Below are 11,544 nucleotides of genomic sequence, written 5' to 3'. Positions count from 1 at the left end.
GATATATACATAATTACACTTTCTATTTATATGGATGGGTACGTCTGACTTTGATTCAATATTACAGTTGATGAATTATGAATAAGTAGATGGATGTGGTCTGTGTCATAAAACTGGAAATTGTACTTCTCAATCTCGACACGTTCCATTCTATTGCACCTGTACCCAGAGAGGCGAAAACGGCTCTGCCTGTCCCAATACAAGAGCGTCCCCTACTGGATCATTGAAAACATGGTCCCTCACATCTCGACTCCAGTCAACGTCAATTACTTTCACCCTTCAACTTCTAAATGTATTTGAATTCTAGTCAGATTGAGGTTTTTGACTGGGGTTTCAGAATACATTACATTAGACATATTCAAAGTGAGGTACGTTTTTTTCTCTTCTGTCTTGCCGTTTGCCATTTAAACCACCACGAGAAAATGGAGAAAGTATCTGGTAAAGTAACTGGTAAAGTATCACAATACTTCATGTGTCATCTGAACTGGAAGTCCAAATTTGGACTGCACTTAGCACGTGATGATGATGTTGCATCGGAGTACATTACAATTTAGTGCATTAACCGAATACCTTGCCTAAAGATTTACCTAGGATAGTCCTTTCTTAACCTATTTAAATAATGTCAAATATGTGACGCTTTTGCATTTTTTAAAATGTTTTATGGTAGAACAGAAGTTGGAAGCACCTATGGTCTTATTAGAAAAGGTAAAAGTTAAAACGCATAATAGTTCATATTGTTTTCAGTAAAAGCATATTGTTTTCAGTAAAAGCATAGAGTACTATGTGGTATCATTCGATACTTAACGGTAGGTTTTACAATCCTGAATGTCACATAACATCAGTGGTGATGGCGCGCCTCAGGCTATTTCTTCCAAAGCGAATCCGAGAGAGACCGACGCCGGGCGCGGAAGCTTTTTCAGAAGACGACAGGTGTCACTGTGTCCTCGCGCTCCATCCGCACGCTGACGCATGATCACTAGCAGTGATGTTTACTCAAAACACAGGATTCCGCTGTCATATGATATCACACTAACAACACCTTCCTCCACTCCCCAACTACACATGATATGATAGAAAAGCTTTATACTGATAGAAGGCTATGTTATTGAAAGCACCTGTTCCAAAATGGAAGAGTGGCTAAATTGGGCATAGCCTACCTCTTGGTGTTATCACTCTTCAAGTTGATCCAATGCGGTCTGTCTCAATAACATATGTTACAATATGCAGAAATCGCTCTGCCATTTCCTGGTTGCTAAAATCCTTATAGCCTAATTTCAGTTTGTGACAAAACAAGCAATTGTATCATCTAAACTGCTATGAAATATGTTTTCAATAACCACAAATATTGTTTTTTCAGTTGTTTAAAGCGGGTGTGCAAAATCGAAAATAAAATACACGAAAACTAAACTTAAGAACAGGAAGCATAGAAGTAGTGCACATGGAACAGATCTATCGCTTCTTAGACTTGCTTTCAATGAAAAGGACAGATCTGTAACTCACATTTCGCGGTCGTCCATCAATGTTGATCCATCAATGATCATCACATGGGCTGACATTGGTTATTTTACCCTATAGGCTAACTATTAAGCTTAGGCTAAAGCCAATGTTAACTGGTCAATAGTTTACTGCTTAGTCTATAATTATCTTACCATTGACTATGAACCCCAGCCCCTTTCGTTTTTTTTTCTATATCGTTTTAACAGTTTTAGAATGGTTGGTGTGACAATAAATGGTGCTTGAAATGGGTTGGTTCGTGAACGGAATGGAGTTGGCGCGCGCCAAGTAAATAAAAAGCCTGTGTTTAATTTCCACGTGGTGTAGGCTCCGGGTGCTGCTATAGCAACCCAGTTCTGGGATGTTGGGGTTATAAATAGAGGGCGTGGCAGAACTGAGTTTGGAGCGGCCAACAGTAGCATAGTAGGGCGATAGTCTCCACTGATAGAACCGACAGCGGCAGCAGGAGCAGCAGCCACAGGATAACGTGATTAAGGCTCTATTAGCTCTCCGCTAGTGAGACAGACTTAGATACAGAGCTGTGCAGAGGAAAACTGATTGTGAAACCTTAGCTCGCGCTCGTCCATGGAACACAGAAGAGATGCGTGAGAAGCCAGCTGATTCGGGTAACTGACCTGCATGAAGTTGCTCACTGTCCATTCTATTGTCGGCCACTCAAAAGGACCCAAGTGACACAGCACAATGCTTGAGGTAAGAGTTATATTTAGTGTGTACCTGCTATATTCTTGGAAAGTATAACTAGAGAGTTATGTTGTATTTGTGTAAATTGACAGTTAAGGCATCTCCAGTTCCTGCTAAAATTCTTACTTCTGCACCTCCTATTTTTCAGATGAAGTGACAATCAGCTGTATTCAACCTAAACTGTTCTTGATCGATCAACATGCAATGGAGCGAAAAATTACAAAAACAAAAACACTGAAGAGTCCCACACCCTCACTTTCCAGTCTTCCAGTTGCAAACTACATGGTCTCCTGGATGACATTTGCTGACCTTACATGATTGTAAGGATCTAAGGAGAATCAATGGCGGGGTGGGATAACATGACGAACGTGACCAATGAGACTCTTACAAGCACGACCATCATGAGCAACATGACCAATGAGACCATCCTTTGGGGTCCGCCCTATAGCCTCCAGATCTCGTTGCCCCTAACGATCCTGGTCGGGATGCTCATCCTATTGACAGTCTTCGGCAACGTCTTAGTGGTCATCGCTGTGTTTACTAGCCGGGCCCTGAAGGCCCCTCAGAACCTCTTCCTGGTTTCGTTGGCGTCGGCGGACATTTTGGTTGCGACCCTGGTCATTCCCTTCTCCCTGGCCAACGAACTCATGGGCTACTGGTACTTTGGTAAAGTCTGGTGCGAGATCTACCTTGCACTGGACGTTCTCTTCTGTACGGCATCCATCGCCCATCTGTGCGCCATTAGTCTGGACAGGTACTGGTCAATCACCAAGGCCATCGAGTACAACCTGAAACGGACACCGCGCAGGATCAAGTGCATCATCGTCATCGTGTGGGTCATCGCCGCGGTGATCTCGTTCCCGCCCCTCATCAGCATGGAGAAGGAGAGCGATAAAGAGGAGGGGCCGGTGTGTAAGATCAACGAAGACAAGTGGTACATGATCTCGTCCAGTATCGGCTCGTTCTTCGTGCCCTGCATCATCATGATCCTCGTTTACATCCGGATCTATCAGATCGCTAAGAAACGGACGCGGGTACCACCGGGCGACCGGAAACCCAAAATGGCGGCCGCAGTGTCGCCGGTGACGGGCAAGAAGGAGAACGGAGCTGGTGGAGTCGGAGGTGACCAACACGCTTGTCACGAGAAGCTTAACGGAGAGCAAGGAGACAGAGAGGGGGATGAACACAGAGGAGAGGACGAGAAAGAAGGGGAGATAAACGGCGTGGACATGGAGGACTCCTCATCGTCTGACCACCAGGTCAACAACCCCTGTTCTATCAAGAAGAAGAAACACACGGCTAAAACCAAACTGAGCCAGATCAAACCAGGAGTGGACCACCCGGCACTGCCTAAACTGGTGGTGAGACAGAGCTCTAAGGGGAGTCGATGGAAGGGGAGACAGAACAGGGAGAAACGGTTCACCTTCGTCTTGGCTGTGGTCATTGGAGTTTTTGTCGTTTGCTGGTTCCCCTTCTTCTTTACCTACACTCTGACGGCGCTCTGTGACTCGTGTTACATACCTGACACACTGTTTAAATTCTTCTTCTGGTTCGGCTACTGTAACAGTTCAGCCAATCCCATTATCTATACAATCTTCAACAATGACTTCCGAAGATCTTTTAAAAAGATTCTCTGCAGGGATAACCGAAGAATGGTATGATTAGACTTGGGACTTTTTGGTTGTTTGTATGTTTTAAAAAATATATAAATTGTTATCGTGCATGGTCGGATCCGTGGCTTTAAACAAATAATGTACCTACCTGTGACAAAACATCTACATGTTTTATGTTGCAAAGGCTTTTGGGGGAAAGACTAAAACTCACTACAGTATGTGCAGTAAAAGCATCAAAATGTTGTTTTTCCAAAAGGTCGGCAGCACTACGCCACACCGCAGCTTGGAAACAAACGATCCTGTGAATACAGACTTTAAAAAAGCTCAACCATTCCAGCCACGTTCATCCAACCTTTCAACCAATGTTTTTCTACAGTTTTGTGAATGTTTGAATCACAATATTGGATAAACGTGGCCAGGAGTATGATACTATATGGAGTATTTTATGATATGTTGATATGATGTTGGAATAATTGTCTCTTTCTGAGCCACCTTGGTGTGTTCTATTCATTGTTATTGAAACACACGGCCATTTCATATGATATCAAGCTACAACTGGGAGAATGGTTTACCATAGTTATGTTAAAGAATAAACATCTCTCAATGACCATTGTCATGGTTTCTGAACTCTTATACGAAGGTCAACTCTGAGATGACAGCATCACAATAGTATACGTGGTCACACACACACACACACACACACACACACACACACACACACACACAGAGAGCAGTGTTACTTCTGATGAAAATAATAATAATGCCTTAAGTTCATGGCTAGGGAGAGAACACAGACAATGGGATCGGGAGAAAGAAGTGAGACTGATCATTGTTCACGAAAGAGCTGAAAGACACTGCTTCAGTGTGAGGACAGGGAATATAGTGTGTCATTTCAGAAGTAGCACACTGTATAAGGATAGCGTTCCATTTTGAACATAGCCTAGCAGCTGTAATCAAAGGAACAATGTTAATTCCCAGTCTGTTCAGACTGACACACACACACACACACACACACACACACACACACACACACACACACACACACATACACAAACACACGGGTAGTTAGGCAGTTATGAGAGCAGGTCTCATCTATGTTGCAGAGTAACGTATCATTTAGAGTTCCACGTACCGCCGCCTCACGCATCATTAAACCCAGGATGTGGATCTAGCTGGCTCATCAAACCAGAACCTGATAGACTGGTCATGGGCAGAACACTCACAAACAAACACACACTCTCTCTCGCTCTCTCTAACTACTGAGCTCACATTTAAAGAAGACATCAAATGAATGTTAGTCTAACCCTAGCTGTGAATGTTAGTCTAGCCCTGGCTATGAATGTTAGTCTAACCCTAGCTATGAATGTTAGTCTAGCCTTAGCTATGAATGTTAGTCTAGCCTTAGCTATGAATGTTAGTCTAGACCTAGCTATGAATGTTAGTCTAGCCCTAGTTATGTTAGTCTAGCCTAGCTATGAATGTTAGTCTAACCCTAGCTATGAATGTTAGTCTAGCCCTAGTTATGTTAGTCTAGCCTAGCTATGAATGTTATGAATGTTAGTCTAGCCTAGCTATGAATGTTAGTCTAGCCCTAGCTATAATGTTAGTCTAGCCCTAGTTATGTTAGTCTAGCCCTAGCTATGAATGTTAGTCTAGCCCTAGCTATGAATGTTAGTCTAGCCCTAGCTATGTTAGTCTAGCCCTAGCTATGAATGTTAGTCTAGACCTAGCTATGAATGTTAGTCTAGCCCTAGTTATGTTAGTTTAGCCCTAGCTAAGAATGTTAGTCTATACCTAGCTCATAGAGGAGCACAGCATGGTTTTTAAATGCCAATATCGTCTGTGTGAAGATATTGGCTATGTTCCCTCATTTTCAGGCAGAGAAACAGACCATATACTTTTTTTGTAGATTTTTTACTCCAAACAAACCACCAAGCTCTGTGTTCGTTCACTTGGGCCACATAACAAGAACCTCATATGAATCAGCTCAACTAACAGACCTGCTGGTAAGTCTACAGCCCTCCCTACACACACACACACACACACACACACACACACACACACACACACACACACACACACACACACACACACACACACACACACACACACACACACACACACACACACACACACACACACACACACACACACACACACACACACACACACACACACATCCCCCTCATGGTGATAGATCAACAAACCTGAGTGCTCATTTGTCACCAAGAGGGCCCAACCAATCAAAATAAAGGAATCAATGCCACCCTCTTTCCTGCCATCTCAGACATATCAATTGAAGTTAGGAGGAGATGCTGTGGAGCTGGAATCACATTTGACCTGACTGCCTCACTGGTGATGTCATAATACCGTATAGCGGAGGAGGGAAATGATGATGAATCCAACACACATGCGTAATATTCAGACCTCCAGTGCACTTTCAGCAAACAACATCAGCTTTTTCAAGGGGCCTACCCAAACATACCAAATAATATCATCGGGGCAGAATAGGGCAATATGATTATGGGCATTGGTGTGATGACGAATTGTACAAAGCTGAAAAACATACGCACATCCAGGTACTTTCCTCAGGTACTGGAGTTGTAGGCAAACTAATGGACAACAGGAAGGAAAACGCTGCACACTGCTGCTCATGCTCCCAGGTGATATTTATTAACAACAACGTTTCGACCCTTAGGTCTTCATCAGGCATCCATATCCCAGGTGGGGGTGAAAGGTCCTATATATAGGGGCAGTACTCAGTGACATCACTTCCTGAAACAGGAGGTAAAAGAAATGATAACATAGTTTCCCAATATTAACATTCAATGTATCAATATATATGATCATACACAGGGAATGTGATCAATATTTACAGTAATATACATACACATACAATTTTCAATTAGGATTTTTTTTAAACACAGTTTAGACATATTGAAACTATAAAAACGGTTTCAAATCAAACTCGTCGTTAAGGCCAAGAGGAGACAGTGTGTTGAGCCTGTGGATTCAGAAAGAATCCCTTTGAAGAAGTTTCCTCTCAATGTCCCCTCCCCTGTGTGACATCTTGACCATTTCTATTCCAATGTATCACAGAGAACTAATAGGAAGTCCAGCTTGTACAAAATGAGCAGCAACCAGATGTTTTGTCTCACCTGTCCGTATGTTGCTGCGGTGCTCACTGATCCATGTCTTAAGGCTTCTATGGGTTTTTCCTATGTAAGACAGGCCACAATGACAATTCAACATGTAAATAACATTGGTGGACATACAAGTAATCAGGCCCTTAATCTTAAATCTTTGGGGGGGTAAGTGAGTTGCATTTGTATGTGAAGCTGCATTGAGCACATCGGCCACATTTGTAATTACCCTCTGGAACCTTGTCCAAAAACGTTTCCCTTTTCTCTGGTGGGTAATCAGATTTAACCACAATATCTCTCATGTTTGGGGGTCTTGTAAAAACCATACGTGGGGGATATTTAAAATGGGTTTCAATTGTGGGTCAGTATCAATAATGTACCAGTGCTTCCTGATAATGGCCTTAAATGCCTTCCCCATTGGTGAGTATTGGATAAAGCATGAATTGACTGATAGTGAGATTTTGAATAAGTGGACGTGGATGAAAGCTGTCACCTCTAAGGAGGGTAATTCTGTCCATAGGTTTCCTATAGAGATCTGTAGAGAGGGAGGTTTTGTCCTGAATAACCATCACATCAAGAAGACTGATTTGCGATAGGTCATAGTTAATGCTGAAGGGAAGGTGTTCATTCATATAGTTTAGGTAAACATGGAATTCCAAAAGTTCTTCTTGGGTGCCTGTATAGATCACAAAAATGTCATCCAAATATCTACGAATTTGGAGAATATCGGAGAGAAAAGGGTTACGGTCTGGATTCAGCACCACCTGTTTTTCAAACATACCTAGATATAGGTTAGTATAAATAGGAACATAGTGCTCCCCATTGTTGTCCCTTTGGTCTGGAGGAAGAAGTCTCCTCTGAAGAGAAAATAGTTGGAGGGTAGTGCCAGTTCAGCCAAGTCCACCATACGATTGGTGCTGGGTAGAGCATTAGGGGGACGTACATTGAGGTAGAACATGAGGGCCTCTTGGCTGCCCTGATGGGGGATGTTAGTATATAGACTGGTAACATCAAAAGTACACAGAGTAGAATTTTCAGGTACAGTTGAGGTCGCAAGATTACATACACTTAGGTTAACAAACAATAGTTTTGGCAAGTTGGTTAGGACATCTACTTTGTGCATGACACATGACACATGCATGAAGTAATTTTTCCAACAATTGCTTACAGACAGATTATTTCACTTATAATTCACTGTATCACAATTCCAGTGGTCAGAAGTTTACATACACTAAAGTTGACTGTGCCTTTAAACAGCTTGGAAAATTCCAGAAAATTATGTCATGGCTTTAGAAGCTTCTGATAGGCTAATTGATATCATTGGAGTCAATTGGAGGTGTACCTGTGGATGCATTTCAAGGCCTACCTTCAAACTCAGTGCCTCTCTGCTTGACATCATGGGAAAATCAAAAGAAATCTGCCAAGACCTCAGACAAAAAATTGTAGACCTCCACAAGTCTGGTTCATCCTTGGGAGCAATTTCCAAACGCCTGAAGATACCGCGTTCATCTGTACAAACAATAGTACGCAAGTATAAACACCACGGGACCACGCAGCCGTCATAGCGCTCAGGAAGGAGACGCGTTCTGTCTCCTAGAGATGAATGTACTTTGGTGCGAAAAGTGCAAATCAATCCCAGAACAACAGCAAAGGACCTTGTAAAGATGCTGGAGGAAACAGGTACAAAAGTATCTATATCCACAGTAAAACAGGTCCTATGTTGACATAACCTTAGAGGCTGCTCAGCAAGGAAGAAGCCATTGCTCCAAAACCGCCATAAAAAAGCCAGACTACGGTTTGCAACGGCACACGGGGACAAAGATCGTACTTTTTGGAGAAATGTCCTCTGGTCTGATGAAGCAAAAATAGAACTGTTTGGCCATAATGACCATCGTTATGTTTGGAGGAAAAAGGGGTACGAAAGCCAAAGAACATCATCCCAACCATGAAGCACGGGGTGGCAGCATCATGTTGTGGGGGTGCTTTGCCGCAGGAGGGACTGCTGCACTTCACAAAATAGATGACATCATGAGAAATGAAAACTATGTGGTTTTATTGAAGCAACATCAGGACATCAGTCAGGAAGTTAAAGCTTGGTTACAAATGGGTCTTCCAAATGGACACTGACCCCAAGCATACTTCCAAAGTTGTGGCAAATGGCTTAAGGACAACAAAGTCAATGTATTGGAGTAGCCATCACAAAGCCCTGACCTCAATCCCATAGAAAATTTGTGGGCAGAACTGAAAGCGCGTGTGTGAGCAAGGAGGCCTACAAACCTGACTCAAGTTGCACTAGCTCTGTCAGGAGGAATGGGCCAAAATTCAACAAACTTATTGTGGGAAGCTTGTGGAAGGCTACCTGAAATGTTTGACCCAAGTTAAACAATTTAAAGGCAACGCTACCAAATACTAATTGAGTGTATGTAAACTTCTGACCCACTGGGAATGTGAGGAAAGAAATAAAAGCTGAAATAAAATCATTCTCTCTACTATTATTCTGACATTTCACATTGATAAAATAAAGTGGTGATCCTAACTGACCTAAGACAGGGAATTTTTACTAGGATTAAATGTCAGGAATTGTGTATTTGGCGACGGCGCATGTAAACTTCCGACTTCAACTGTATATGGAACAAGGAGTTTTTTTAAATGGACAAATTGTAAAAAATAAAAAGAATAAATAAAAAAGGACAGAGAGAGAGAGAGAGAAAGAGATACATGAATGTATTTGGCTACCTGTGTTTTCCACAATGAGAATGTAGTCTCCGTGGTGGTAGAATGCCCCCCAAAATGTTGATGATTCATCGGATTTAAAACCTGTTATTAACTTCCAGTAGGCCTAACTTAATACCTATTATTAAATATGTTAGCTTAATAACGGCAACAATCTATTTGCAATTAGTACTGTTCGTACACTGAGATTGTAGCCTAGAGGTTGGACAAACCAACAATAGGTCATGGTAACCTTAATAATAATCTCCATGACAACTACATTATATATTTTTTTGTTAATTTAACCTTTATGTAACTAGGCCCGTCAGTTAAGAACAAATTCTTATTTATTATGATGGTAGCTACTGTATTCTAGTCTGGGTGAACACATAAAGCTATTGTTCACTTCAACTGGAATAATCTATTTGATAATGGATTGGGCTGTATGTCCAACACATGATGAATATATGCCAACACTAGTTTATGGTTAACCTTAATAATAACCTTAATAATCTCTATGATAAATGCAGGGAAAAGCCAAAATAATGGAAACACTTGATTAAACGAGGGATACAAAGTATATTGAAAGCAGGTGCTTCCACACAGGTGTGGTTTTCTGAGTTAATTAAGCAATTAACATCCCATCATGCTTAGGGTCATGTATAAAAATGCCCAGTTGCCCACTACTGTGGCTACCATGGCTAGAAGAAGAGCTCTCAGTGACTTTGAAAGAGGGGTCGCAAAGGAGCATAGGGAGTATAAAGTATGTATGTGTGTGTGTGTGTGTGTGTGTGTGTGTGTGTGTGTGTGTGTGTGTGTGTGTGTGTGTGTGTGTGTGTGTGTGTGTGTGTGTGTGTGTGTGTGTGTGTGTGTGTGTGTGTTTGTGCTTGTGCGTGTGTGTCAGTCAGTCACCAGATCTCAACCCAATTGAACACTTATGGGAGATTCTGGAGCAGCACCTGAGACAGCCTTTTCCACTAAATGATGGAATTTCTCGTGGGAGAATGGTGTCGCATCCCTCCAAGAGTTCCAGACACTTCTAGAATTTATGCCAAGGTGCATTGAAGCTGTTCTGGCAGCTTGTCGTGGCCCAACTCCCTATTAAGACACTTCATGTTGGTGTTTCCTTTATGTTGTCAGTTACCTGTATATGATAGTACCATAGAAATATAATGAATATCTATCTTAAATTAATAGATCTATATTTCTATGGATAGTACTGTATTAGGCTGGGTGTATTGTATACCATGATGCCAAATTCCCTAAACACAGATTTCCCGGAAAACTATTTGGGTGGACAATCTATTTTCCAGAGCTCATTATTACCGAACGCAATTATCTCTCATCCTCTCACAGACAAACAGAAGACATTTGGGGATTTGATTATTGAACCTTCCTGCCATTCTGAAACACACACAGGCGCACATGCACACATTCATACACACACAGGCACACATGCACACATTCATACACACACAGGCACACATGCACACATTCATACACACACAGGCACACATGCACATGCACACATTCATACACACACAGGCGCACATGCACACATTCATACACACACAGGCGCACATGCACACATTCATACACACACAGGCGCACATGCATGCACACATTCATACACACACAGGCGCACATGCACACATTCATACACACACAGGCGCACATGCACACATTCATACACACACAGACACAAACTCTAAACAGACACACATACTCAGCCATTTTTTTCTCTCCTCTCTTTCTGTGCCGTCGATGGAAACAGGAAGATTTCCTGTTCACTCTGATAAGAGACATAAAATTGATGTTTTCAGTCATCAATTTCACTCATTAATGAGGCTTTAACAGAATACAGCAAAGATACACACAAG

At 42.1% G+C, this 11,544-nt stretch overlaps 1 protein-coding gene across 1 annotated transcript; it reads left to right on the top strand.

Annotated features, from left to right (window-relative positions):
• The first annotated feature begins 1,873 nt into the window (after nt 1-1,873).
• On the top strand, nt 1,874-4,419 carry adra2a (adrenoceptor alpha 2A). Its single transcript, XM_024405382.2, has 2 exons — nt 1,874-2,205; nt 2,345-4,419. The coding sequence occupies exon 2, from the start codon at nt 2,538-2,540 to the stop codon at nt 3,855-3,857; it is 1,320 nt and encodes a 439-aa protein (XP_024261150.2). The 5' UTR covers nt 1,874-2,205; nt 2,345-2,537; the 3' UTR covers nt 3,858-4,419.
• Nucleotides 4,420-11,544: the final 7,125 nt, after the last annotated feature.

This window comes from Oncorhynchus tshawytscha, linkage group LG02 (assembly GCF_018296145.1).
Source record: "Oncorhynchus tshawytscha isolate Ot180627B linkage group LG02, Otsh_v2.0, whole genome shotgun sequence".
Classification (NCBI taxonomy): domain Eukaryota; kingdom Metazoa; phylum Chordata; class Actinopteri; order Salmoniformes; family Salmonidae; genus Oncorhynchus; species Oncorhynchus tshawytscha.
The sequence above is the reverse complement of the archived record's forward strand: the minus strand, read 5'-3'. Positions and strand labels throughout refer to the sequence as shown.

Coding starts and splice junctions, on each gene's coding strand:
- adra2a (XM_024405382.2), top strand. CDS start 2,538: ATGGCGGGGTGGGATAACATGACGAACGTGACCAATGAGACTCTTACA.